Here is a 27889-nt window from a genome sequence, read left to right on the forward strand (position 1 = left end):
GCCGAGGACAGAATTTTTTTTAAGCGCTAAGGACTTGGCGGTCCAGTTCTGTGAGCTTGTGTGGCCTACCACTTACTGGCTGAGACATTCTTATTCCTAGAAATTTCCACTTCACAATAACAGCACTTACAGATGACCGGGCCAGCTCTAGCAGAGCAGAAATTTGTGGAAGTGACATCACTGAGCTCAGTACGGGCCATTCTACTGACATTGTTTCCCTATGGAGATATAGCATGGCTGTGTGCTTGATTATATACAGGTCAGCAACTGGTGTGACTGAAATAGCTGAATCCACTCATTTGAAGGTGTCCACATCCTTTTGTCCATGTAGTGTAAGACATAGGCCTAATCCTCTGGTTCCGGTCTGGTCACCATCACCTAGATGTGGCAACTGTTTGCAGAGCAGTGGGAGTGAGCTGTTGGAGTGAGTGGGAGTCATATGAGCTGGCATTGTTGACCTCAAATCGCTTCAGTTTTGAGTGATTCAGGTCCGACACGATGCTGCTGAAAACATTTTGCGCACTTTGGGCCATTTCAACTGTCATTTCTGCCGCTGGTAAGTTTGTTTTGAAAATATATATTTTGAATCTAGCTTTACAGTTAGTTAAATGATAAAGTCATATTTTTTGTTTGGCACCAGTTGTTGTCTTTCTTTTATGGCTTGTCATTCGATGTTTAAGTCTTCTTGAAGAAGGACGATGCGCACCTGGTGCTTGACAGAGCCAGGCGCGCCAACAGCGGCTACTTCGAGGAGATGAAACAGGGCAACCTCGAGCGCGAGTGTGTGGAGGAAATTTGTAACTATGAAGAGGCTCGGGAAGTTTTCGAGGACGACGCCCAAACGGTGCAATTTTGTAGTAATTTCAGTTGGTGAAATATTTGCAATTACTTTGATTGAAGCACTATTTTAATTTAATTTAAAAAAAATATTTAGCAATGCATAGAAACGTGAGAATTCCAGAGATAACTCTTAAAACTGACTATGTATGGTTTGTTTCCACAGAAAACGTTTTGGTTGACATACACGGGTAAATCAGATTTTTCTATGTGGACTGTACACAAATATTTCCAACCAGCCTAAAAGATATGTTAGAGTATTGCTTTCAAATGTGCTTTCAGTCATTTTCATAAAATGCTAATTATATTGTTGTATAAAATCCAATATGGTACTACCATGTCTGTTATCACATTCCTAATTTATTTGCACAAGATATGTCCAGCATGTCAAATAGCAAATGTCATAAACCTTTACCCTATTGATCCCTCTAAGGTCAGGACCCCTGTCTGGCCAACCCATGCAAAAACAACGGAACTTGTGTTTACATGGATGACTCTTACACATGTCAGTGTCTGGAAGGCTATGAAGGAAAATACTGTCAGATAGGTAGGAAGAGAATTACTAGCTGCCATTTTTATACCAATAGTTTATGCCAGTGTTTCTTAATCCTGGTCCTGGGGACCTAAAGGGGTGCACATTTCGGGTTTTGCCCTAGCACTGCACACCTGATTCCACTAATCAAATGTTAGATAATGAGTTGATTAGTTGAATCAAATCAAATCAAATGTTATTTGTCACATGCTCCGAATACAACAGGTGTAGACCTTACAGTAAAATGCTTACAGACAAGCCCTTAACCAACAATGCAGTTGTAATAAAAACAAGTGTTAAGAAAGTATGTGTGCTCAGATGTGTAGTGCTAGGGTGAAGACCAAAATGTGCACCCCTTTGGGTTCCCAGGACCAGGATTAAGAAACACCGGTTTTCACAATAGTTTCATTCCAATAGATTATTGTAATTACGCAGTAGTAAGAGCACTGTAACGTGAAGTGTTGCCCACATTTGCTAGTGGGCTGATATTATATGTTGACCCCATTATGCTTATCCTACTTGCCTTTCCCCTTCATCCCAACATACTATAGTGTTTGAGGACACCCTGAAATGCCTCTCCCTTAACGGGGAGTGCGAGCACTTCTGTAACAATTCTGGGTCAAGACGCAAGTGTTCCTGTGCTCCTGGTTACGCCCTGGGGGAGGACGGAAGACAGTGTGTTGCCCAAGGTACTGACTGTAACTGACAGTAGATGAGCCCAGATGTTTTGTTAAAGACTGGAAATCCCTGTTTCTTACAAACAAACTGTAATATTTACAGAACCAAAAGGAGCCAACGTGTATTTGTTGATGTATGAATAGAGTTAGAAACAACAACTTGTCTGTCTGTCTATTATCAGTTCAGTATCCGTGTGGTAAAATCCCAGGCTTGGAAGCTCCGATGAGCCAGGCACAAGTCAGACTAGTCGGTGGGAACCACTGTCCCAAAGGAGCCTGTCCGTGGCAGGTAACACATCAACACCTGGCTGTGGAGCACAATGGATCCATCCACCTCTTTCACATTTCATTGGCCAATACTACCCTTCTACATTTTAGTAATTTAGCAGACACTCTTATCCAGAATGACTTAGAGTAGTGAGTGCATTTTTCGTGCTTGTCCCCCATGAGAATTAAACCCACCATGCTGCAATTGCAAGCACCATGTTCTACCAACTGAGCCACACGGGGCATTGTGATACAATAACTAAACCACAGTCATTCACATACAACCACTATCCTCAAGTCAAAGGGTGTAATATTAACTAGGTTAGTATCTATTACCACCTCTTCCATTAGGCATTATATAATTCCACAGTATTATTTTGGTTTATGTGCAATGAGATGTGATGGATAAGAGTGGCCAATTTGTCTTTGTGATGGGACTGGTGGTTGCAGGTCCTATTGAAACATAAAGGCACTAGTCTGTGTGGTGGGGTCATAGTTCATCCTGACTGGGTCATCACTGCTGCCCACTGTGTCGTGGATAGAGACACCAAGGACCTGATGGTGGTAGCAGGTAGGTTACGGTGTGGGTGTGGGTTGTGTGCCTTTCATAGAGCTTCTAGAAACATAGAGTGAGAACATTGTTTGTGTCCCTATGTCACATAACAAAACACTGTCCTAATGAACAACACTGTTTCCAGGGGAATACAACATTGACGTAGAAGAGGGCAGCGAGCAGAGGATCCCCGTGGCCAGAGCCATACCCTACAACCTGTACGACCCGGCAACAGGTGACAGTGACATCGCCCTGGTGCGTCTGAGAGAGCCTGTAACTCTGGGCCCTGACGCTGTACCCATCTGCCTGCCTCAGCAACACTTCGCCAAGAGCGAGCTGGCGGCCGTCCGCTTTCACACCCTTAGCGGCTGGGGGAAGCGCACCAACGGGGGCAACGATCCCCAACCTGGCACCCCGCCAGCCCCCTCCTCGCCCTTCCTCCGCAGGCTAGCCGTGCCCATCCTGCCCAACTCTGAGTGCACCCTCAAGAGCGGCTTCAACTTCACCCAGAACATGCTGTGTGCCGGCTACATGGAGGGGAACCAGGAGGCCTGTAGGGGGGATGACGGGAGCCCCCTGGTCACTTACTACAAGACCACCTACTTCCTGATGGGCGTGGTGGGCTGGGGGAAGGGCTGCCCCAAACAGGGTTACTATGGCGTCTACACTACCGTAGCCAACTACCTGGACTGGGCTGAGGAGGTGATGAATGATCCTTCAGTCAGTGCCCCGGGGCCTTCAGTCAGTGCCCCGGTGATGCCATTCCTGCTAGAGATGGCATTAGATGAGGTTCAGATTCAGCAGGCTACGGAGAAGTTAGTGACACCACCTCCCAATAAACATGTGCATAGCATTGGCTAACTCCCATTAAATTTGTCACCAGTCACCACACAACACCAATTGTCATTACAGTGAATCTATTGTCATATAACATTAATAAATATTTTTATAGTACATGGAAGCTACATTATATCATGCTAATGGTGTAGAATATTGTCCTGTTTCATCGCTTTGTAAGCAGACATCTTTTCACTCTGCTATTCTTTTCATTTGACTCTTAATGTGAAGTGTACATTTCAAGTGGTGATTTGGATGACCTGATGCCATACAGAATGTTTGACCTGATGCCATACAGAATGTTTGACCTGATGCCAGACAGAATGTTTGACCTGATGCCATACAGAATGTTTGACCTGATGCCATACAGTATGTTTGACCTGATGCCATACAGAATGTTAGTCCTGATGCCATACATAATGTTTGACCTGATGCCATAGAGAATGTTTGACCTGATGCCAGACATAATGTTTGACCTGATGCCAGACAGAATGTTTGACCTGATGCCATACAGAATGTTTGACCTGATGCCAGACATAATGTTTGACCTGATGCCAGACATAATGTTTGACCTGATGCCAGACAGAATGTTTGACCTGATGCCATACAGAATGTTTGACCTGATGCCATACAATATGTTTGACCTGATACCATAGAGAATGTTTGACCTGATGCCATACAGAATGTTTGACCTGATGCCATACAGAATGTTTGCTTCCCAATACGTACATTTACTTCCAAAGTTTCCTCTCTGATAGCTGAAGAATAAATATTACTCGCTGACAAACTAAATCTGTGTGTGTGTGTGTGTGCGCGTGCGTGCGTGCGTGTGTGTGTGTGTGTGTGTGTGTGTGTGTGTGTGAGTGAATGAATGAAAAGTCCAAATGTATCCATAGCCACACTTCAGCAGTAGCTTATCTACATGGTATTTTCTCTGAAATGCATATTATCTGAATCATACGCATTTCTTTAGTTTTGCCGTTTAAGGCACCACAACACAGCAGGCTTAACCATTGGAATAGATCCTTTAGTGTCAATATTAGCTGTGATTTGGACCTCAGAACACTGATCACATGATCACTGAGGATGTTCTGCCCCTTCCTGAGAGCTGTTCTGATTGGCTCAAATAAAGGCTGTCTGTCATGCTGAAGAGTGCAGAGCTAAATGGTGGTGTGGACAAGGCCTTGCCTCTCTGAGTGGTGAAGACTGGATTTGAAGTGAGTCCTCCCTCTCTCTCTCTCTCGCTCTCTCTCTCTCTCTCTCTCTCTCTCTCCCTCTCTCTCTCGCTCTCTCTCTCTCTCCCCTTCTCTCTCCAATCTTTCTCTCTCAAACATCCCTAATCCCTCTTTTTTTACCCTCTATTGTCCTCCCCCTTTCTTTCTCTCTTCCCCTTTTTATTTTTTACCCCCCCCCCCACACACAAACACACACACACACATTCCTTCCTCTCCCTCTCTCTTCAGCATGTTCTCTCTCTTCCTGTCTCGCAGGTCATTGCCCTCCCTCTCTGCCTGTTCTCTCCAGAGTTGTGCTCCACAGAGCAGCCAGGAGTAGAGAGGTGCCTCACCCAGAGATCAGGCCATGTTTCGGCTGTCCCAGACCTGATTCCTTCTCCTGCTGCTGCACGGCGTGGCCTCCGAGGGTATGTTCAAACACCCCACCGTCTCAAACGGTTGACAAATAGATACATAGAGAGAAAGTGAGGGAGACTCTGGGGTTTAGTCAGTGTCAGTGATTGCGGTCAGTGTGTGAGTTCGTGTGAGGGCGGGTGACTGGGATGTGTGTGTTGATATATTTTATGGTGTGTCTGTATCTCTGATTGCTTTGATGATTGTGATGACTGTGTGCTAGACAAGCATGTTGTGATGATGACAATAGCCTATGATGACAACAGCCAGGGGTCAGATTGGGGTCAACCTAGTCAGTTCAGGAAGTAAAGGACTCACGACCACACACCAAAACAATGGGCTATTTTCAATTAATGAATTGATTGTTTGCAGTGTGTTTGGTGTTGCTGTGCTGGTAGGTCCATGGCAAGAAATAAACTGTGTTTCACAGATGGAGATGCCTGTGTGTCTAAGCCATGTGTCCACAATGGGGTCTGCAAGGACGGGATTGGGATGTACACCTGCTTCTGTCTCGCTGGATTCAAGGGGTACAACTGTGAGATTGGTATGTCTTATTCTCTCTTTCCTCTTGAACTTTGACAAACAATCTCATTCCCGACTCCCACATAGACGCTAGAAATATCTTGACTCCAGGTTACTCCATAGTCAGGAACAACACCTGGCTCTAATCATGACTGTGATCTGTGTCTAATCTGGATCCTTGATGTGATGCTGTTCTGCAGCCATTCCTGAGCTGTGTGAGAATAAGAATGGAGACTGTGATCACTTCTGCCACGTGAAGAAGGACAGTGTGCAATGCTCCTGTGCCGATGGCTACTATCTGGACACAGACGACAAGTCCTGCCTTTCCAACGGTGAGAGGAGGGAGAGATAGAGAGAGAGAGAGAGAGAGAGAGAGACAGACAGACAGACAGACAGACAGACAGACAGACAGACAGACAGACAGACAGACAGACAGACAGACAGACAGACAGACAGACAGACAGACAGACAGACAGACAGAGCAATCGAGAGAAAAATGATCTATTATCCATTCTCTAACATGGACTGGTAGTAGGTTGAAGGTTGGGCTTAGTTAGTACCTAATAACATTGTTGCCCTTTTGTCATTGAAGAGGCCTTTAAGTGTGGCTTTGTGGTATCCAAGAACACCCGCACCATCTTCATCTACCAGCCTAACACCACTGCCACCAACACCACTGAAAAGACCAACATGATGGAGGACCCTATCAGGGAAACGGCCTGGAACGTAACCACACAGAGAGAAATCCAATTTGCATTTGAGGATGACGTTATCGACATGGTGAAGGAGAAGCCAATCTTTGCCGAGGCGAGAGGCAACACCCGTATTGTCAATGGGGAGGAGTGTCCTCCAGGAGAATGTCCCTGGCAGGTAGAGTAGAGTAGAGAAACCTCTAGTGGGGTTCCCTCTAAATAGCGTTCAGGGTTGTTTGTTTCTGCAACTCTGTCTCGCTTTCTTTCTCTCTCCCTCTCTTTCTTTCTTTCTTTCTTTCTCTCTCTTTCTCTCTCTCTCTCTATATATATACACTGCTCAAAAAAATAAAGGGAACACTTAAACAACACAATGTAACTCCAAGTCAATCACACTTCTGTGAAATCAAACTGTCCACTTAGGAAGCAACACTGATTGACAATACATTTCACATGCTGTTGTGCAAATGGAATAGACAACAGGTGGAAATTATAGGCAATTAGCAAGACACCCCCAATAAAGGAGTGGTTCTGCAGGTGGTGACCACAGACTACTTCTCAGTTCCTATGCTTCCTGGCTGATGTTTTGGTCACTTTTGAATGCTGGCGGTGCTTTCACTCTAGTGGTAGCATGAGACGGAGTCTACAACCCACACAAGTGGCTCAGGTAGTGCAGCTCATCCAGGATGGCACATCAATGCGAGCTATGGCAAGAAAGTTTGCTGTGTCTGTCAGCGTAGTGTCCAGAGCATGGAGGCGCTACCAGGAGACAGGCCAGTACATCAGGAGACGTGGAGGAGGCCGTAGGAGGGCAACAACCCAGCAGCAGGGCCGCTACCTCCGCCTTTGTGCAAGGAGGAGCAGGAGAAGCACTGCCAGAGCCCTGCAAAATGACCTCCAGCAGGCCACAAATGTGCATGTGTCTGCTCAAACGGTCAGAAACAGACTCCATGAGGGTGGTATGAGGGCCCGGCGTCCACAGGTGGGGGTTGTGCTTACAGCCCAACACCATGCAGGACGTTTGGCATTTGCCAGAGAACACCAAGATAGGCAAATTCGCCACTGGCGCCCTCTGCTCTTCACAGATGAAAGCAGGTTCACACTGAGCACGTGACAGACGTGACACAGTCTGGAGACGCCGTGGAGAACGTTCTGCTGCCTGCAACATCCTCCAGCATGACCGGTTTGGCGGTGGGTCAGTCATGGTGTGGGATGGCATTTCTTTGGGGGGCCGCACAACCCTCCATGTGCTCGCCAGAGGTAGCCTGACTGCCATTAGGTACCGAGATGAGATCCTCAGACCCCTTGTGAGACCATATGCTGGTGCGGTTGGCCCTGGGTTCCTCCTAATGCAAGACAATGCTAGACCTCATGTGGCTGGAGTGTGTCAGCAGTTCCTGCAAGAGGAAGGCATTGATGCTATGGACTGGCCCGCCCGTTCCCCAGACCTGAATCCAATTGAGCACATCTGGGACATCATGTCTCGCTCCCTCCACCAACGCCACGTTGCACCACAGACTGTCCAGGAGTTGGCGGATGCTTTAGTCCAGGTCTGGGAGGAGATCCCTCAGGAGACCATCCGCCACCTCATCAGGAGCATGCCCAGGCATTGTATGGAGGTCATACAGGCACGTGGAGGCCACACACACTACTGAGCCTCATTTTGACTTGTTTTAAGGACATTACATCAAAGTTGGATCAGCCTGTAGTGTGGTTTTCCACTTTAATTTTGAATGTGACTCCAAATCCAGACCTCCATGGGTTGATAAATTGGATTTCCATTGATTATTTTTGTGTGATTTTGTTGTCAGCACATTCAACTATGTAAAGAAAAAAGTATTTAATAAGATTATTTCTTTCATTCAGATCTCGGATGTGTTGTTTAAGTGTTCCCTTCATTTTTTTGAGCAGTATATATCTCTTTCATTCTTTCTCTCTCTCTTTCTTTCTTTCTTTCTTTCTCTCTCTTTCATTCTTTCTCTCTCTCTGTTTGTTTTTCTCTCTGTTTGTTTTTCTCTCTTTTTCTCTGTCTGTCTATCTTTCATTCTTTCTCTCTCTTTCTCTCCCTCTCTCCACAGGCTTTCCTGGTAAACCACGAGGACAGGGGCTTCTGTGGAAGCCGGCTAAGATAAGGAGAAGAAGGACGCGTGCCAGGGGGACAGCGGCGGACCCCACGTCACCCGTTACGGGGACACTTGGTTCGTGACGGGCGTGGTGAGCTGGGGCGAAGGGTGCGCCCGTGAGGGCAAGTACGGCATCTACACGCAGGTGTCCAAGTACATCGACTGGATCCGGGCAGTCATGGGGAAGTTTCTCCCCAAGGAGGGAGGGAAGAGGAAGACAAGGGGGGCAGGTAGAATGCACTCAATGATGTGGGTTTGAGGGAGACAAAGGAGAGAGGAGAACCAATCAATAAAGAGGCTTGGGGAATTATGGGCAATAAACATTGTTGTGTGGTTTATCATTGTTTTTCACAAAATGTATCCAAGACCAAGTAACTTACGATAAAGAAAAAAAACGTTTTGTTTGAATGTCCAGTCATCACATACCAACATTAAACTACATTACACACTATACAGTTAAGTCAGGGGTGCCATTAGACAGAAATGTTCCTACTGTTCAGTACAAACTGAATCGATCGTATCAGAAAAACAGCAGGGTTCAAAGGTCACTATTGACTTGAATCCTTGCTGGTGTAAGTACCGAGCACACAAGGACAGGTGGGTTTGCTGTTTGCTCTACTGTGTGTACAGTCTAGAGTCCATCTGTGGGTCAGTGTGTTTGTGAAGACCTAATGTGATACAATGAGTTTTACTGAACTTTTCTTCTCAGTTTATCTTCATAACATATTAGCATATTAGTAGCATGTTTGGTAGCTATTATATTACATACAATTGCTAATGAGGCACCATCTTTAAAATGTCTAGAGCTAGCACCAGCTACCTTTATTACGTCAGGTGACAGGGAGGTCCACATAAATTACACTATCCTGGAGAAATTCACACAACATCAGCTCAACTTTGTTGGCGTGTACAGCAATGACTAAAAACGGATGGTTTGTGTGTGTCAGACAGAAAGGTAGAGAGAGAAAGCGCAAGAGAGAGAGAGATAGACAGGACTACAGACAGGACCTTGGCACAGGCAGAGAGGCTTGTGGGTACAGTGTGGATGTGGATTGTAATGGGCTCATGGAGGCGATGGTGGTTTCTGTCTCTCTCTCTTCTGAGCAGTGTCCTCCTGGTCTGCAGCTATGGGAGAGGTAAGCCACTGCACTGTGAAAGCGACAGGACCAAGTAGACATTTTGTTAATCATACGTTCAGGCTGACAATGACTTTGCTAGCATAGTTTTCCAGTCTACATCTGACCAGCATAGTGTCGGGTATACAGCAGTGGAGGCTGCTGAGGGGAGAACGGCTCATAATAATGGCTGGAATGAAGTTTAATAGATGGAATGGAGTGAATGGAACGGTATCAAACCCATGAAAACCATGTTTTGTCCCCTTAGCAGCCTCCACAGGTATACATTAAGCAAACTGTTCTGTATGTAATTCAATGGCATGAAACTCAATGATGGGACCACATAAAGTGGATAATCTTCACCAAAATCCCATTGCTCCATGTTTAACTTTTCACCATTTAACATATTATCCTCAACCTGGAAGGAGAAAAATGAATAATGAGTCACTTCTGGTTTGTCTCACTTTTCAGTTGTTGTTGTTCCCTATGTCTTCTCCCTCCTCCTCCTCCTTCCCCTCCTCTCCTCCCGTTCATCCACCTCCCCCTCATCCTCCTACCCCTCCTCCTTCCCTTCCTCTCCTCCTCTTCGTCCACCTCCCCCTTCCCCTCATCAACCTGCCCCTCCTCCTCCTCCTCTACCTCCCCTCCTCCTTCCCCTCATCCACCTCCCCTCCCCCTCCTCTTCATTCACCTCCCCTCCTCCTTTTCATCCACCTTAACTCCTCCTCCTTCCACTCCTCCTCTACATCCACCTCCCCTTCTCTTCATCCCCCTCCTCTTCATCCCCCTCCTACTCCTACTCCTCCTCCCCCTCCTCTCCTCCTCCTCTTCATCCACCTCCCCTCCCCCTCCTCTTCATTCACCTCCCCTCCTCCTTTTCATCCACCTTACCTCCTCCTCCTTCCACTCCTCCTCTACATCCACCTCCCCTCCTCTTCATCCCCCTCCTCTTCATCTGCCTCCTACTCCTACCCCTCCTCCTTCCCCTCCTCTCCATCCACTTCCCCTCCATCTACCTCCTCCTCCTATCCCTCCTGCTTTTCATCCACCTCCACCTCCTCTTCCCTGACCCTCAGTGTTCAGACCCCCTGCGCACGCCAGCATGGTCTTCCTACGGTCGAAGCGAGCGAACGCGTTCTTCTTGGAGGAGATGCTTCAGGGGAACCTGGAGAGAGAGTGTTATGAGGAGACCTGCAACTACGAGGAGGCCAGGGAGTACTTTGAAGACACACTCAAAACTGTGAGAAGTTTAGGCCTACAGGGTGCATCTCAATAGTCTAAAATGTATTCCTTTCCTTCAACTGCACTGATCTGACAACTTAGGCAATCCCATTATCCACAACTAATGCAGTAGTTTTCTGATTTAAACCCTGTGTCCATTGTCTCTCTCTCTCATACCTCAATAGGACACTTTCTGGAATGTCTACGTAGGTAAGTCTCATTCTTTTGAATCGTGGCAGAGGGGTGTTGGGTTTTCTCCCCACTCCAGATATTGAATCCCCCCCCCTTCTCCTTCCTCCTCAGATGGGGACCAGTGCAAACCCAATCCCTGTCTCCATGGTGGCAGCTGCAAGGACAGCATTGGAGGTTACACCTGTAGCTGCACAGAGCTGTACCACGGGAAGAACTGTGAAATAGGTCAACAGAACACCTACCTTAGAACTCTTTATGTGTGTGTGAATGTGTGTGTGTGAGTGTGTTAGTGTGAGTGTGTTCATAGTTATGTGAGTAGGCTAAGAGATATGTTTGTGTGTCATAACAGATATCTCTCAGTGCCCCACCAAGGGGCCCTTCTCCTGTGACCACTTCTGCAGTCCCAACTTTGTTGCATACCAGTGCTCCTGCACCACAGGGTACAAGATTCACAGTGATAAGAGGAGCTGCATACCTGCAGGTTAACGTCTACCTATTCTTTTGAATTAGACATCTGTAACACTCTCTCTCTCTCACACACTTTAAATAGAGACGTCCCTGTTTCCTTAGTTAAGCACCCCTGTGGAAGACTCCAGCCAACAAACCAAATCAACACAGCTTATCACGTCTGTCCACACAACCGCTGTCCATGGCAAGTAAGTTCCTCCCCTACCAGCACAATGTACAGCAAGGTGAGTTAAAGGGGAAGTCTGTTTCTCCTGGCCTATAGACTACTTTCAAGGTGAGGAACATTAATTAGTGAAATACTGGACTTCCCCTTTAACCTGTGACTTTGTGATTGGCAGGTGGTGTTTGTGGATGAGGCTGGTGCGGAGCTGTGTAGCGGGGTGATCCTGGGGCCTCAGGCAGTCCTGACCTCAGCTAGCTGCCTGTACATGGGAAAGAAAGTCCACAGTATGCAGACAGGTGAGTCCCACAGCGATAAAAACACTGACGTTTGATCTGTTAGTGTATAAACCTCCAGCTCAGGCAGATTCAAATCTTTCTGAAATCTAACGGTTTCCATTCATCCCCTAAGGTGCCTCAAATAATAGTGTGAGGATCCCTCTATCGACCCAATTGTACATTCACAACCGCCACGAGAGAGGCAGTCTGGAGGACGACCTGGCCGTGGTGAGACTGAATGAGCCCCTTCCCTTTGGCCCCTCTGTCTCCCACCTGTGCCTTCCCACTAAGGATTTCAGTGAGAACGTGTTGATGAGTCCAGGAAGGGAGGGGGTGGCCAGGGGTCAAGACAAGCTCCGGGGGGAATCCCACGGCCCCCCTGTTCTCTCCTACCTGAAAGCAGAGGGCTGTAGAAACCAGGTGAACGTCTCCCAGCCCCTCACCAACAAGATGTTCTGTATGGGGAGCCAGGAGGGCTTCTGTGGGACTGAGTTGACTAGGTTTAATGAGACAGACCTCAAACCAGGACTAACGAGGAACTGCAGCCTCTTGTCCGGGACCCCCGTTGTGACTGTGGAGAGGGGTACAGCGTTCCTAACAGGCCTGCTCCTTTCGCCACCCACGTCACATGGCTGTAGACAAACCCTGTTGTTCACCAAGCTGTCTCGCTACTTGCAATGGATCCAGCAGCGCCTGGAGATGACAGAGATGAGGATGACACCACAAATGACCCACGACCCACCTGGACCTTATGTGTAACCCCAACTAAGGGTTAGCCTGATCCCTACCTACACTGGACTTACAGCCAACAAGGTTGCGTTCAAGATTGAAGTTGTTTTTTCCAAGGTTAACAATGTAAATGAAAGCGAGTGATTATATTGTAACGTGTACTATAATTATATAAATAATTCATCTTCCACTCTTCTTTAATAAACAAAAATGTGGTACAAGGAGTACAAAAAAAAAAAACTTTTATTCAAAATTTAAAAAATATGACAAAATAAAATGCAACCTAAACAATAAGGAAATATATTTCTGGGAACAGTTTCTGGGTGAAGGGGATTCTGGGATACGTAGATTAGGAAGATGATGACAGCAGGGGGAATGGATTGGCCTTGCTGACGACCAGTTTCTGGTGCTGGTGAGAGATGTAGCCCTTGATGTGACCCTAGAAGAGAGGAAGAGAGTTCATCTGCTGCTTCATGTTTTACTACTGTCTGAAATATCAGGTGGAAGCACTTAGTATGGTCAGAGGAAAAGGTGTGTGTGGTGGGATCTCACCTCACAGATTAGGTTGGCCAGGATACACTGCACCTCGTCAATGTCCACCTCTTCCACCTGCATCATTTTCAGAGCTACCAGGAAGGCATCTAGGGGTAACTGGTGAGTCTTCAGCAGCTGGTACCTAACCCACAAGTCCATACCACAAACATGTTAACAGAAAGTCAATATCACTCATAGGTTAACACACACACACTAGTTCCTACTCCACAAATGCCAATTCACACTATAGGGCTGACCTGAATCGTACTGTGCTGCCTCAGATCATTTATTTTCACATTGTCCTTTCAGTGCGGTTCCAGCAACTATGATGGCTGTGTAACCAGGCCAGCCCAGTACCGTTGGACTTGGCTGAGTAGACTCACACTTTCTTGAAGAGGTTCCGGTAGGTGATGATCTTGAGCTTCTCGAGGATGAGGAAGATGCCACAGCGGATGAAGAAGGTCTCGTGCTTGGCCAAGGCCTCGTTCAACAGCAGCAGGTTGCCCTCACTGTGAGAGTGAGTGAGTGAGTGAGTGAGTGAGTGAGTGAGTGAGTTAAATCAGAAAAAGAGAGGTGGAAGGAGGGAGTAGGGAGAGAGAGGAGAAAGAGAGATGGCGAGAAGCGGGCGGGTGGTGACACTCACCTCACAGCTTTCGTGACGTCGGCAAACTGCATGAGGTCGTACTTCCTGAGCAGCTGGTGATTAGGCATGTGACCCTGAATCAACATGAGCAACACCAGTCTTAGTCTCTGATTGACAGTCAAGCGTTTTGAATTTGATTTGAATTCAGACGTGTGTGGCTAGATGAGTGTATGTTTGAGCTCTCTCAGTGAGGCGCTCTGTCTCACCAGCAACATCTTGACAGGAAGTAGGTAGATGAGAATCATGCGTTTGTTCCTCTGGCTGGAGCGGTGGCAGTGCTGGAAGGAGAAGGACAGGTACTCCTCGGCTGGTTTGTAGTCGCTGTCGAACATGGCCTTGCGGCCTACATAGTATTTGTAGGTGACTCTCTGGGCCATACTGTAATCATCCTTCAGGTTGGAGCTGTCGATGGCCCGGATCAGTGGCTTACACAGGTGTAGCTTGTTGATCTGGAAACACACATACAACCGTTTAGACACACAGAGATGCACACACACACACACACACACACACACACACACACACACACACACACACACACACACACACACACACACACACACACACACACACACACACACACACACACACACACACAAAGTAGGGCCTATTCATGTAAACAAAACTTCACCCAATCACACTACTGCCTTACCTTGAAGTAGATCTTGAAGAGCTGATTGATGAGAAACAACATTCCCCACTTCTTGGAGTCGTCAATCCCAGCCCGACTGTAAACGATAACAGTCAAGACACAATGAGCAAGGGGCTATGGTTGCTACGGTAAAGGTATATAGTTTAATATGCTGTAAGATATATAGTTTAATATGCTGTCTGCTGTAAGATATAGTTTAATATGCTGTCTGCTGTAAGATATAGTTTAATATGCTGTCTGCTGTAAGATATAGTTTAATATGCTGTAAGATATATAGTTTAATATGCTGTCTGCTGTAAGATATAGTTTAATATGCTGTAAGATATATAGTTTAATATGCTGTCTGCTGTAAGATATAGTTTAATATGCTGTAAGATATATAGTTTAATATGCTGTAAGATATATAGTTTAATATGCTGTCTGCTGTAAGATATAGTTTAATATGCTGTCTGCTGTAAGATATAGTTTAATATGCTGTAAGATATATAGTTTAATATGCTGTAAGATATAGTTTAATATGCTGTAAGATATATAGTTTAATATGCTGTAAGATATATAGTTTAATATGCTGTAAGATATATAGTTTAATATGCTGTAAGATATATAGTTTAATATGCTGTCTGCTGTAAGATATAGTTTAATATGCTGTAAGATATATAGTTTAATATGCTGTAAGATATATAGTTTTTATATGCTGTAAGATATATAGTTTAATATGCTGTAAGATATATAGTTTAATATGCTGTAAGATATATAGTTTAATATGCTGTAAGATAAATAGTTTAATATGCTGTAAGATATATAGTTTAATATGCTGTAAGATATATAGTTTAATATGCTGTAAGATAAATAGTTTAATATGCTGTAAGATATATAGTTTAATATGCTGTAAGATATATAGTTTAATATGCTGTAAGATAAATAGTTTAATATGCTGTAAGATATATAGTTTAATATGCTGTAAGATATATAGTTTAATATGCTGTAAGATATATAGTTTAATATGCTGTAAGATATATAGTTTAATATGCTGTCTGCTGCAAGATATAGTTTAATATGCTGTAAGATATATAGTTTAATATGCTGTCTGCTGTAAGATATAGTTTAATATGCTGTAAGATATATAGTTTAATATGCTGTAAGATATATAGTTTAATATGCTGTAAGATATATAGTTTAAATGCTGTAAGATATATAGTTTAATATGCTGTAAGATATATAGTTTAATATGCTGTAAGATATATAGTTTAATATGCTGTCTGCTGTAAGATATAGTTTAATATGCTGTAAGATATATAGTTTAATATGCTGTAAGATATATAGTTTAATATGCTGTAAGATATATAGTTTAATATGCTGTCTGCTGTAAGATATATAGTTTAATATGCTGTAAGATATATAGTTTAATATGCTGTCTGCTGTAAGATATATAGTTTAATATGCTGTAAGATATATAGTTTAATATGCTGTCTGCTGTAAGATATATAGTTAATATGCTGTAAGATATATAGTTATATGCTGTAAGATATATAGTTTAATATGCTGTAAGATATATAGTTTAATATGCTGTAAGATATATAGTTTAATATGCTGTCTGCTGTAAGATATATAGTTTAATATGCTGTCTGCTGTAAGATATAGTTTAATATGCTGTCTGCTGTAAGATATATAGTTTAATATGCTGTAAGATATATAGTTTAATATGCTGTAAGATAATAGTTTAATATGCTGTAAGATATATAGTTTAATATGCTGTAAGATATATAGTTTAATATGCTGTAAGATATATAGTTTAATATGCTGTAAGATATATAGTTTAATATGCTGTAAGATATAGTTTAATATGCTGTAAGATAAAAGTTTAATATGCTGTAAGATAATATAGTTTAATATGCTGTAAGATATATAGTTTAATATGCTGTAAGATATATAGTTTAATATGCTGTAAGATATATAGTTTAATATGCTGTAAGATAATATAGTTTAATATGCTGTAAGATATATAGTTTAATATGCTGTAAGATATATAGTTTAATATGCTGTAAGATATATAGTTTAATATGCTGTAAGATATATAGTTTAATATGCTGTAAGATATATAGTTTAATATGCTGTAAGATAAATAGTTTAATATGCTGTAAGATATATAGTTTAATATGCTGTAAGATATATAGTTTAATATGCTGTAAGATAAATAGTTTAATATGCTGTAAGATATATAGTTTAATATGCTGTAAGATATATAGTTTAATATGCTGTAAGATATATAGTTTAATATGCTGTAAGATATATAGTTTAATATGCTGTAAGATATATAGTTTAATATGCTGTCTGCTGCAAGATATAGTTTAATATGCTGTAAGATATATAGTTTAATATGCTGTAAGATATATAGTTTAATATGCTGTAAGATATATAGTTTAATATGCTGTAAGATATATAGTTTAATATGCTGTAAGATATATAGTTTAATATGCTGTCTGCTGTAAGATATAGTTTAATATGCTGTAAGATATATAGTTTAATATGCTGTAAGATATATAGTTTAATATGCTGTAAGATATATAGTTTAATATGCTGTAAGATATATAGTTTAATATGCTGTAAGATATATAGTTTAATATGCTGTAAGATAAATAGTTTAATATGCTGTAAGATAAATAGTTTAATATGCTGTAAGATATATAGTTTAATATGCTGTCTGCTGTAAGATATATAGTTTAATATGCTGTAAGATATATAGTTTAATATGCTGTAAGATATATAGTTTAATATGCTGTCTGCTGTAAGATATAGTTTAATATGCTGTAAGATATATAGTTTAATATGCTGTAAGATATATAGTTTAATATGCTGTCTGCTGTAAGATATATAGTTTAATATGCTGTAAGATATATAGTTTAATATGCTGTAAGATATATAGTTTAATATGCTGTCTGCTGCAAGATATAGTTTAATATGCTGTAAGATGTATAGTTTAATATGCTGAAAGATAAATAGTTTAATATGCTGTAAGATATATAGTTTAATATGCTGTAAGATATATAGTTTAATATGCTGTAAGATATATAGTTTAATATGCTGTAAGATATATAGTTTAATATGCTGTAAGATAAATAGTTTAATATGCTGTCTGCTGTAAGATATATAGTTTAATATGCTGTAAGATATATAGTTTAATATGCTGTCTGCTGTAAGATATAGTTTAATATGCTGTAAGATAAATAGTTTAATATGCTGTAAGATAAATAGTTTAATATGCTGTAAGATATATAGTTTAATATGCTGTAAGATATATAGTTTAATATGCTGTAAGATAAATAGTTTAATATGCTGTCTGCTGTAAGATATATAGTTTAATATGCTGTAAGATATATAGTTTAATATGCTGTCTGCTGTAAGATTTAGTTTAATATGCTGTAAGATAAACAGTTTAATATGCTGTAAGATAAATAGTTTAATATGCTGTAAGATATATAGTTTAATATGCTGTAAGATATATAGTTTAATATGCTGTAAGATATATAGTTTAATATGCTGTCAATAGTGTTCAATGCTGCACCTTGAGGGATACCTTCGAGCAAACTTCTTCATGAACTCCAATCTGACTTTAGAACACTGATACTTGCCTTTTTGACCACATTAAGCAGGAATGTGAGAAAGTGAACTATACAGGTATGGTCATGTTAGACTTGCAGAAAGCTTCTTTTTCGTGGTATCCAATTGGTAGTTACAGTCTTGTCTCGTCGCTGCAACTCCCGTATGGACTCGGGAGAGGCGAAGGTCGAGAGCCGAGCGTCTTTCCAAACACAACCCAACCAAGCCGCACTGCTACTTCACACAATGCCCACTTAACCCGGAAGCTATCTGCACCAATGTGTCGGAGGAAACACCGTACACATGGCGACCGTGTCAGCGTGCACTGCGCCCGGCCCGTCACAGGAGTCGCTAGTGCGCGACAAGGACATCCCTGCTGGCCAAACCCTCCCCTAACCCAGACGACGTTGGGCCAAATGGGTCACCTGGTCGCGACAAAGCCTGGACTCAAACCCAGAAACTCTAGTGGCACAGCGAGCACTGCGATGCAGTGCATTAGACCACTGCGCCACTCGGGAGGCCCCCCAGAAAGCTTTTGACCATGATATTCTCCTGATGAAACTGAAATGCATGGGTCTAAATGATGTAGCAGTGAATTGGTTTTGGTCTTATCTGACCAACGGAACACATGTAATGTTGGTGATGTTCTGTCAGAAACCAAAGAAATATCCTGTGGAGTACCGCAGGGATCCATTTTAGGGCCTCTCTTATTTCTTATATATGTTAATGATATTCCAGATACAGTAAAGTGCAAACACCTGCTTTATGCTGATGATTCAGCCATACTGGTATCAGGGAAGGATACAGTTTACATAGAGACCCTGAGTAAGGAATTGCATTTTGTTAGAGATTGGTTGACTGACAACAAATTGTCACTACATTTGGGAAAAACTGAATCGATTTTGTTTGGAACAAAATGTAGATTGCTTAGGGCTGACAAGATAAAGGTAAACTGTGCAGGCAAGGAGATTGAATCTAAAACAAGTATCTTATCTTTGTGTGTCCCTAGATCAATCCCTTTCTGGAGACCTGATTGGTGCTAAAATTCTTTGGCAAACAAATTTACATTTTTATATCGTGTCTCAACCTTGATTCAGTGTCATTTTGATTATGCCTGCTCTGCTTGGTATAGTGGGCTATCAAAAAAGCTGAAAGAGAGAATGCAGGTCATGCAAAATAATGTTATCAGGTATATGCTGAATGTCCACCCTAGGACCCACATAGGGGTACAGGAGTTCTGGGAGGTGGGCTTGTTGCCTTTGGAGTCCAGAGTGGACCAACTTAAACTTAATCATATGTTTGACATCTTAAATAATCGTGCTCCAGGTTATATTAAAAACCACATTGATATGGTCTAGAACCAACACAGTTACAATACCAGAGCTAGTGTTATGTCTTGTAAAATCCCAAGAGTAAACAGTACTGCGAGGAGCACGTTTTTCTATACAGGCATTTGTCTATGGAATAGCCTCCCCTTGGCAATCAAGCAAAGAAAATATAAAAATAGCTTTAAAAAGCAGGCAAAGGTTTTCATTTGGACAAGGTTGTCTAAGTAAGAGAAACCACTCCACTGACCCTTGTGGCCCCTACTGCTGGTCAGGTGTATTTATTTGAAGGATCGGTAAGATGTGCAATTGTAATAGATTGTGAAAAGAATATGGTTGATTTTTAAGGTTAGGGAAAAGTGCAATGAATAGTGCCACTTTTTAGGATGTCAATATAAATGAATGCATTTATTTTTGTTTGTAATTTTGTGTTTCCTTTTAATCATAATATGCGTTCTTTTTTTTACCACTGAGGACCACTTTGGAAACAAGCGTTTTAATTAATACTTTCAAGTGATATCCTCTGGGTCCACATAGTACATTTTGTTGTACATGTCTGTTACCCAAAATAAATTTAATTCAATATATAGTTTAATATGCAGTCAATAATGTCCAATGCTGTAAGCTATATAGTTTAATATGCTGTCAATAGTGTTCAATGCTGTAAGATAGATAGTTTAATATGCTGTCTGCTGTTAGATATATAGTGTAATATGCTGTTAATAGTGTCCATGTCCTGTGAGACTCACTTGTCGCTGGCACACACTCTGAAACAGCCCATCAGTTGTTCAGCAGCTTTCTCCAGCATGTCTCCCAGTTTGCCTTTTCCCTTCCTCAGGAGCTGCTGCTCTGCCTGGACAATAATACTACAATCATCAAACCCCTCCTATAGGACAATAATACTACAATCATCAAACCCCTCCTATAGGACAATAATACTACAATCATCAAACCCCTCCTATAGGACAATAATACTACAATCATCAAACCCCTCCTATAGGACAATAATACTACAATCATCAAACCCCTCCTATAGGACAATAATACTACAATCATCAAACCCCTCCTATAGGACAATAATACTACAATCATCAAACCCCTCCTATAGGACAATAATACTACAATCATCAAACCCCTCCTATAGGACAATAATACTACAATCATCAAACCTCTCCTATAGGACAATAATACTACAATCATCAAACCCCTCCTATAGGACAATAATACTACAATCATCAAACCCCTCCTATAGGACAATAATACTACAATCATCAAACCTCTCCTATAGGACAATAATACTACAATCATCAAACCCCTCCTATAGGACAATAATACTACAATCATCAAACCCCTCCTATTGGACAATAATACTACAATCATCAAACCCCTCCTATTGGACAATAATACTACAATCATCAAGCCCCTCCTATAGGACAATAATACTACAATCATCAAACCTCTCCTATAGGACAATAATACTACAATCATCAAACCCCTCCTATAGGACAATAATACTACAATCATCAAACCCCTCCTATAGGACAATAATACTGCAATCATCAAACCCCTCCTATAGGACAATAATACTACAATCATCAAACCCCTCCTATAGGACAATAATACTACAATCATCAAACCCCTCCTATAGGACAATAATACTACAATCATCAAACCCCTCCTATAGGACAATAATACTACAATCATCAAACCCCTCCTATTGGACAATAATACTACAATCATCAAACCCCTCCTATTGGACAATAATACTACAATCATCAAACCCCTCCTATAGGACAATAATACTACAATCATCAAACCCCTCCTATAGGACAATAATAGTACAATCATCAAACCCCTCCTATAGGACAATAATACTACAATCATCAAACCCCTCCTATAGGACAATAATACTACAATCATCAAACCCCTCCTATAGGACAATAATACTACAATCATCAAACCCCTCCTATAGGACAATAATACTACAATCATCAAACCCCTCCTATAAGACAATAATACTACAATCATCAAACCCCTCCTATAGGACAATAATACTACAATCATCAAACCCCTCCTATAGGACAATAATACTACAATCATCAAACCTCTCCTATAGGACAATAATACTACAATCATCAAACCCCTCCTATAGGACAATAATACTACAATCATCAAACCCCTCCTATAGGACAATAATACTACAATCATCAAACCTCTCCTATAGGACAATAATACTACAATCATCAAACCCCTCCTATAGGACAATAATACTACAATCATCAAACCCCTCCTATAGGACAATAATACTACAATCATCAAACCCCTCCTATAGGACAATAATACTACAATCATCAAACCCCTCCTATAGGACAATAATACTACAATCATCAAACCCCTCCTATAGGACAATAATACTACAATCATCAAACCCCTCCTATAGGACAATAATACTACAATCATCAAACCCCTCCTATTGGACAATAATACTACAATCATCAAACCCCTCCTATAGGACAATAATACTACAATCATCAAACCCCTCCTATAGGACAATAATACTACAATCATCAAACCCCTCCTATAGGACAATAATACTACAATCATCAAACCCCTCCTATAGGACAATAATACTACAATCATCAAACCCCTCCTATAGGACAATAATACTACAATCATCAAACCCCTCCTATAGGACAATAATACTACAATCATCAAACCCCTCCTATAGGACAATAATACTACAATCATCAAACCCCTCCTATAGGACAATAATACTACAATCATCAAACCCCTCCTATAGGACAATAATACTACAATCATCAAACCCCTCCTATAGGACAATAATACTACAATCATCAAACCCCTCCTATAGGACAATAATACTACAATCATCAAACCCCTCCTATAGGACAATAATACTACAATCATCAAACCCCTCCTATAGGACAATAATACTACAATCATCAAACCCCTCCTATAGGACAATAATACTACAATCATCAAACCCCTCCTATAGGACAATAATACTACAATCATCAAACCCCTCCTATAGGACAATAATACTACAATCATCAAACCCCTCCTATAGGACAATAATACTACAATCATCAAACCCCTCCTATAGGACAATAATACTACAATCATCAAACCCCTCCTATAGGACAATAATACTACAATCATCAAACCCCTCCTATAGGACAATAATACTACAATCATCAAACCCCTCCTATAGGACAATAATACTACAATCATCAAACCTCTCCTATAGGACAATAATACTACAATCATCAAACCCCTCCTATAGGACAATAATACTACAATCATCAAACCCCTCCTATAGGACAATAATACTACAATCATCAAACCCCTCCTATAGGACAATAATACTACAATCATCAAACCCCTCCTATAGGACAATAATACTACAATCATCAAACCTCTCCTATAGGACAATAATACTACAATCATCAAACCCCTCCTATAGGACAATAATACTACAATCATCAAACCCCTCCTATAGGACAATAATACTACAATCATCAAACCTCTCCTATAGGACAATAATACTACAATCATCAAACCCCCCCTATAGGACAATAATACTACAATCATCAAACCCCTCCTATAGGACAATAATACTACAATCATCAAACCCCTCCTATAGGACATGACTTTTCCATAACTGGATTAGAAGCATTTTAGAGCACAATAGTTTATGTTCACTTACATTGTTGGCAAATATCCGCAGGTCCAGCGTAACAGCGAACATCACTGGCAAGGCCCTAAACAGCACATAGAGCAGTCATCCCACAGACGTGTATATGTAGAATAGAAAAACACTAGGGCCAAATTTATCAAAAATGTCATTGTTTTGCATGCAATCAATATTGGGCTTTACAATAATTTACAAAAAAACTTAGAAATCTATTTCAAATGACAAAAAATAAAATGACAGTAAGGATCCTTACCAGTTCTCCTCTTTGTGAGATTGGAAGGCCCTCAAGAATGACGTAGAAAGTCAAGGAGGAACCGCAGAGAAACCATGACAGAACAGTTTGGAAATGGACCAGTCTATAGCACAATATGTGCTTCCGCATATATCCTGTGTGTATGTATATATTTGTCAGGCAGGGATGGGGAGTGTATGTATATATTGTCAGGCAGGGATGTGGAGTGATGAGAATGTGTATCCAAAGTAATCTCCAGAAATGCCAAAAGGATATTGGACCACCAACGTCTGACATTTGTACGCCTCAACAAAGTCGTGGTTGGACACTGCATAGGTGCACCTCAAGTGTGCTGCAACCATCTCATCGTACGGGACCTCCAGCACCTGTTGGCACTTCTCCTCTGGACTGGCGAGCTGCAGGCAAACATAGTCATGTCTTTAGAGAAAAACACAGAGGGTGTTATCTGAAGAGATACAAGTGTAACAACAGGTCAGCAGGACTTGAAGGCATGGAAGGTTCAGGCAGCCTGAATAGCCTCACCTGGAGACGTGGGTTAGCCACATGTGGGTGTTTGAATGACAGCAGTTCTGCACAAAAGCTCCCCTCATGATTATCAATGGCCTCATACACCTGGAAACAGGTAAGCAACATGGTGTGAACTGAGCATGCGCGACTAGTGGTGAACACAAAGAATAGCTAAATGAAAGTCTGTGCTAAGGAAGAAGACTGCTAGCTATATGGGTTCACTTGATAACCGGTAAGATAAAATAGAAAAATGTCTACCTGTTGGAGATACTGGTTGATTGTTATGTGCGCCATTGCGGCCAGGGATGTGAACCTACGAAAATGTTTAAATAATAAAACAGATGTTTAAGCAAATCCGCTAAGCAGCAAGAGTTCTGAATCTGACAACATCATAACTACTGTGCCATGGCTATTGGCAATTTATCTAGCTAGCTAACGTTACTAGTAGATTAGCTAAGAGTTTAATTCAGTATCACAACGAGTGTGATGATGATTAAATTGTGATCAATATAATGTAACTTTTATGTATCGCTTTAACTAACGCTAGCATGCATGCATTCATTCATAACTGTCAAGGACAGCTAGATTGTGGCTGATAAGATACATCAACGTGTAACTAACGTTAGCTAGCTAGTTTACAAAGCCAGTGGTTCCCAATTCTTTTCGGTTATTGTAGCACCAACAAAATGTTGCTCTGCCCAGAGTACTGTACTCCTGAAGTACCCCCTCATGCGCATTTTACCAGTAAAAGCCTATGGTCTCATGAGTCTTCTCAAGTACCCCCTGTAGGTACGCCAGGGCTCCTAGTACTCCTGGTTGGTTGGGAACCACTGTACTAACCTAATGGCATATTTCCAATGTATCCGTCTATAGCTACCTGTTGTGGTTAAATTTCTGTTTAAAATGTATTCATGTTGTTGAGCTGTAGCTACAAGAATCACTTCCGGGTCAATGTATTCCTTCAAAATAAAAGTCTCCCACGTACTACAATAGTCTAGATATAACTTTGTCGCCTCCCTGTGCTTATTAGAAGCTATGCGCAATGAAGACTGCTCTCGCAATTTCTCGCTCTCAAACACACACACACACACACACACACACACACACACACACACACACACACACACACACACACACACACACACACACACACACACACACACAGCGCCTCTGTGATCTATGATGTGTCTGGCCCTGTGGGAGGGAGTGTTTCACGCTACACTGTGTGATTAATGGAGGAGTGAGAATGGGCTCTTAAAATAGAACCTGCAGAGTGCCGCTAGCCTTGTGTGTCTGTGTGTGTGCGTTCCTCTGTGTCCTGCAAACCTGTTCACAATGTTATGATATCACAGTGATTATACCTTCCTCAGCTCAGCACGTGGCCTAGTCCCTCCCCCTCCACTCCCTCTAACCCCTCCACTGTCTCTAACCCCCTCCACTGTCTCTAACCCCCTCCACTGTCTCTAACCCCCTCCACTCCCTCTAACCCCATCCACTCCCTCTAACCCCCTCCACTCCCTCTAACCCCCTCCACTGTCTCTAACCCCTTCCACTGTCTCTAACCCCCTCCACTCCCTCTAACCCCCTCCACTGTCTCTAACCCCCTCCACTCCCTCTAACCCCCTCCACTCCCTCTAACCCCCTCCACTGTCTCTAACCCCCTCCACTCCCTCTAACCCCCTCCACTCCCTCTAACCCCCTCCACTGTCTCTAACCCCCTCCACTGTCTCTAACCCCCTCCATTGTCTCTAACCCCCTCCACTCCCTCTAACCCCCTCCACTGTCTCTAACCCCCTCCACTCCCTCTAACCCCCTCCACTGTCTCTAACCCCCTCCACTGTCTCTAACCCCCTCCACTCCCTCTAACCCCCTCCACTCCCTCTAACCCCCTCCACTCCCTCTAACCCCCTCCACTGTCTCTAATCCCCTCCACTGTCTCTAACCCCCTCCACTGTCTCTAACCCCCTCCACTGTCTCTAACCCCCTCCACTGTCTCTAACCCCCTCCACTCCCTCTAACCCCCTCCACTGTCTCTAACCCCCTCCACTCCCTCTAACCCCCTCCACTGTCTCTAACCCCCTCCACTGTCTCTAACCCCCTCCACTCCCTCTAACCCCCTCCACTCCCTCTAACCCCCTCCACTGTCTCTAATCCCCTCCACTGTCTCTAACCCCCTCCACTGTCTCTAACCCCCTCCACTCTCTCCATTCTCTATCCTTCCGCAGCTCCTCTTCTCAGGTTGCTGAGGTGTCACAGCAGCATATTGGATCCCAGCCGGGGTATGGATTGCCGGCATGCCCTCTAAAGTGACTTTGGTACAGGCCATGAAGCCCTGTGTGTGTGTGTGTGTGGGTGTGTGTGTGTGTGTGTGTGTGTGTGTGTGTGTGTGTGTGTGTGTGTGTGTGTGTGTGTGTGTGTGTGTGTCGGAGGGAGAGAGGCTTCCCTATGGGAGCCTTGCAGCATCCAGAGCTGCCGACACAGCACAGCTAGAACAAGGACTCTCTAGTAACTGCAGTAACTTCAATTCTCTGAAAGACCTGTCAAAATCATACATTTTAAATCTCTTTGCCCTCATAAAACAACAGCGTTGTCATTACATCCAAGAACATCTGCTTACTGTAGATTTAGCAGCTGTCCCCTCTGTTGCCTAGCAACCTGCTTCCCCTGTTTTGATGATGTCAAACTCAGGAGTCACATCAGTAACAGCCAGGCGTCTATTTGGGGTCGCTGCTGGCCACAATTGTGACATGGTTTCAGAAGATTTTCAATTTCGTCACACCAAAAGCTCTTCATCCCTCCTTCATCCCACTCTGTGTCTTTGTACAGACGCAACAGAAATGCCATCAATGTACGTACACTGACTGCAAATGACTCTCCTTACTAGGACTCTTTCGAATTGCTGTCTCAATCCGTGTTCAGGGGAGCTGTATGAGAAAGCTCTCTTTTTGTCCCCACAACACCTCAGAGAGCATCTTTTTTTCCCCAGGTACCTCTGATGGGTAAGACAGGGTAAAGTATCACATTGAACGCTGCTACCCAGAGCCAAAAATGAGGACAAACTGTACTCTGTACTCTGTACTGTAAAACCTGTTTGGCATAGCAACATATAGGGCGCCTATAAACTCTTAATATAGCTTTGTGTTTGCAGGGAGCCATACAGTCTGTATACTGTAAATAAAAACCCTATTTGATCTTCCTACATTTTGCTGTGCTGGCATGAGTGTCATTGTGCTAGAGCTCGCCTGATGGGCGTTTCCTGTCGTGGCTGACACTAGTTGGCTCTCGTGTGAAATCCTAATCCACTCAGTTTGAATAATCTTCCAAAATTACATTCTCTTTTTTAAAGGGCAATTCCGCCACTTTTCAACCTCATAATCATTGTCTCCAGCACCATACCAGTGTCTACATACTGTATGTGAAATGTCACGTTTCTATGATCTGCGGTTAAAAAGATCAGAAGAAAGGTCCTAAAACAATGCTTCTCTGTGACATCACAGGGTTGGATTAAAATGAAGGAAAAACTGTGATTTTCAAAACCTGAAACAAGTTTCTAGCCAGAGGGAGGGTATTTTCTTGCTACCCACACAACCGCAAATGTAATTGTGTTTTAAAATCACTGTTTTTAAAATGTTTTTACTTTTGATGATGTCATCGGGTATAACTTGAACTTTATATATTTTTACAAAACAAAAAGAATGGTCGGTTTTCAAATATGTATACACTGGTATTGTGCTGGAGATAATAAATATGAGGTTGAAAAGTGGTGGAATTACCCTTTTAAGTGGGGCTTAATAGAATCTGCGTGCTCTTCATAAGGACATTTTGCCTGCTAAAA

At 42.4% G+C, this 27889-nt stretch overlaps 4 protein-coding genes across 7 annotated transcripts; 3 read left to right on the plus strand and 1 right to left on the minus strand.

Moving 5' to 3' along the window:
- Positions 1-399: 399 nt before the first annotated feature.
- On the plus strand, positions 400-4495 carry LOC115196384 (coagulation factor VII-like). Its single transcript, XM_029757165.1, has 8 exons — positions 400-556; positions 681-844; positions 1004-1028; positions 1271-1384; positions 1921-2058; positions 2229-2335; positions 2764-2884; positions 3012-4495. The coding sequence occupies exons 1-8, from the start codon at positions 499-501 to the stop codon at positions 3725-3727; spliced, it is 1443 nt and encodes a 480-aa protein (XP_029613025.1). The 5' UTR covers positions 400-498; the 3' UTR covers positions 3728-4495.
- A 718-nt stretch (positions 4496-5213) lies between these two features.
- Positions 5214-8674, plus strand: LOC115195168 (coagulation factor X-like). The gene is made up of 5 exons (XM_029754967.1): positions 5214-5345; positions 5762-5875; positions 6054-6185; positions 6446-6723; positions 8621-8674. The coding sequence occupies exons 2-5, from the start codon at positions 5824-5826 to the stop codon at positions 8672-8674; spliced, it is 516 nt and encodes a 171-aa protein (XP_029610827.1). The 5' UTR covers positions 5214-5345; positions 5762-5823.
- A 965-nt stretch (positions 8675-9639) lies between these two features.
- LOC115196385 (vitamin K-dependent protein Z-like) lies at positions 9640-13052 on the plus strand. The gene is made up of 8 exons (XM_029757166.1): positions 9640-9801; positions 10857-11020; positions 11187-11211; positions 11305-11418; positions 11543-11674; positions 11764-11849; positions 12000-12120; positions 12233-13052. Exons 1-8 carry the CDS (start codon positions 9711-9713, stop codon positions 12856-12858), a joined length of 1359 nt encoding a protein of 452 aa, XP_029613026.1. The 5' UTR covers positions 9640-9710; the 3' UTR covers positions 12859-13052.
- Positions 13053-13059: 7 nt separating this feature from the next.
- LOC115196386 (PCI domain-containing protein 2) lies at positions 13060-25020 on the minus strand. 4 transcript variants are annotated; one of them, XM_029757167.1, is made up of 13 exons: positions 24932-25020; positions 24313-24367; positions 24070-24159; positions 23803-23942; positions 23548-23589; positions 23307-23361; positions 20329-20432; positions 14658-14733; positions 14212-14454; positions 14006-14079; positions 13746-13871; positions 13381-13504; positions 13060-13267 (listed from the first exon to the last, which is right to left on the minus strand). In XM_029757167.1, the coding sequence occupies exons 2-13, from the start codon at positions 24346-24348 to the stop codon at positions 13178-13180; spliced, it is 1200 nt and encodes a 399-aa protein (XP_029613027.1). In that variant the 5' UTR covers positions 24349-24367; positions 24932-25020; the 3' UTR covers positions 13060-13177. The 4 variants fall into 4 exon arrangements, with proteins under 4 accessions (XP_029613027.1, XP_029613028.1, XP_029613030.1 ...); XM_029757168.1 differs by lacking the exon at positions 24932-25020 and adding an exon at positions 24797-24928; XM_029757170.1 differs by lacking the exon at positions 24932-25020 and adding an exon at positions 24895-24918.
- Between the last annotated feature and the right edge of the window lie 2869 nt (positions 25021-27889).

This window comes from Salmo trutta, chromosome 6 (genome assembly GCF_901001165.1).
Source record: "Salmo trutta chromosome 6, fSalTru1.1, whole genome shotgun sequence".
NCBI lineage: Eukaryota > Metazoa > Chordata > Actinopteri > Salmoniformes > Salmonidae > Salmo > Salmo trutta.

What these genes read in the sequence shown, in the direction of transcription:
- LOC115196384 (XM_029757165.1), top strand. Translation starts at nt 499, where the DNA reads ATGCTGCTGAAAACATTTTGCGCACTTTGGGCCATTTCAACTGTCATT. An exon ending in AACTGTCATTTCTGCCGCTG is followed by an intron (nt 557 to 680) that starts GTAAGTTTGTTT and finishes TCGATGTTTAAG; the next exon opens with TCTTCTTGAAGAAGGACGAT. An exon ending in AAGGAGCCTGTCCGTGGCAG is followed by an intron (nt 2,336 to 2,763) that starts GTAACACATCAA and finishes TGGTGGTTGCAG; the next exon opens with GTCCTATTGAAACATAAAGG.
- LOC115195168 (XM_029754967.1), top strand. Translation starts at nt 5,824, where the DNA reads ATGTACACCTGCTTCTGTCTCGCTGGATTCAAGGGGTACAACTGTGAG. An exon ending in CAAGTCCTGCCTTTCCAACG is followed by an intron (nt 6,186 to 6,445) that starts GTGAGAGGAGGG and finishes TTGTCATTGAAG; the next exon opens with AGGCCTTTAAGTGTGGCTTT. An exon ending in CAGGAGAATGTCCCTGGCAG is followed by an intron (nt 6,724 to 8,620) that starts GTAGAGTAGAGT and finishes CTCTCTCCACAG; the next exon opens with GCTTTCCTGGTAAACCACGA.
- LOC115196385 (XM_029757166.1), top strand. Translation starts at nt 9,711, where the DNA reads ATGTGGATTGTAATGGGCTCATGGAGGCGATGGTGGTTTCTGTCTCTC. An exon ending in TTGAAGACACACTCAAAACT is followed by an intron (nt 11,021 to 11,186) that starts GTGAGAAGTTTA and finishes ATACCTCAATAG; the next exon opens with GACACTTTCTGGAATGTCTA. An exon ending in CGGGAAGAACTGTGAAATAG is followed by an intron (nt 11,419 to 11,542) that starts GTCAACAGAACA and finishes GTGTCATAACAG; the next exon opens with ATATCTCTCAGTGCCCCACC.
- LOC115196386 (XM_029757167.1), bottom strand. Translation starts at nt 24,348, where the DNA reads ATGGCGCACATAACAATCAACCAGTATCTCCAACAG. An exon ending in TCAACCAGTATCTCCAACAG is followed by an intron (nt 24,160 to 24,312) that starts GTAGACATTTTT and finishes ACCTGTTTCCAG; the next exon opens with GTGTATGAGGCCATTGATAA. An exon ending in TCTTCAAGATCTACTTCAAG is followed by an intron (nt 14,455 to 14,657) that starts GTAAGGCAGTAG and finishes GTGTGTTTCCAG; the next exon opens with ATCAACAAGCTACACCTGTG.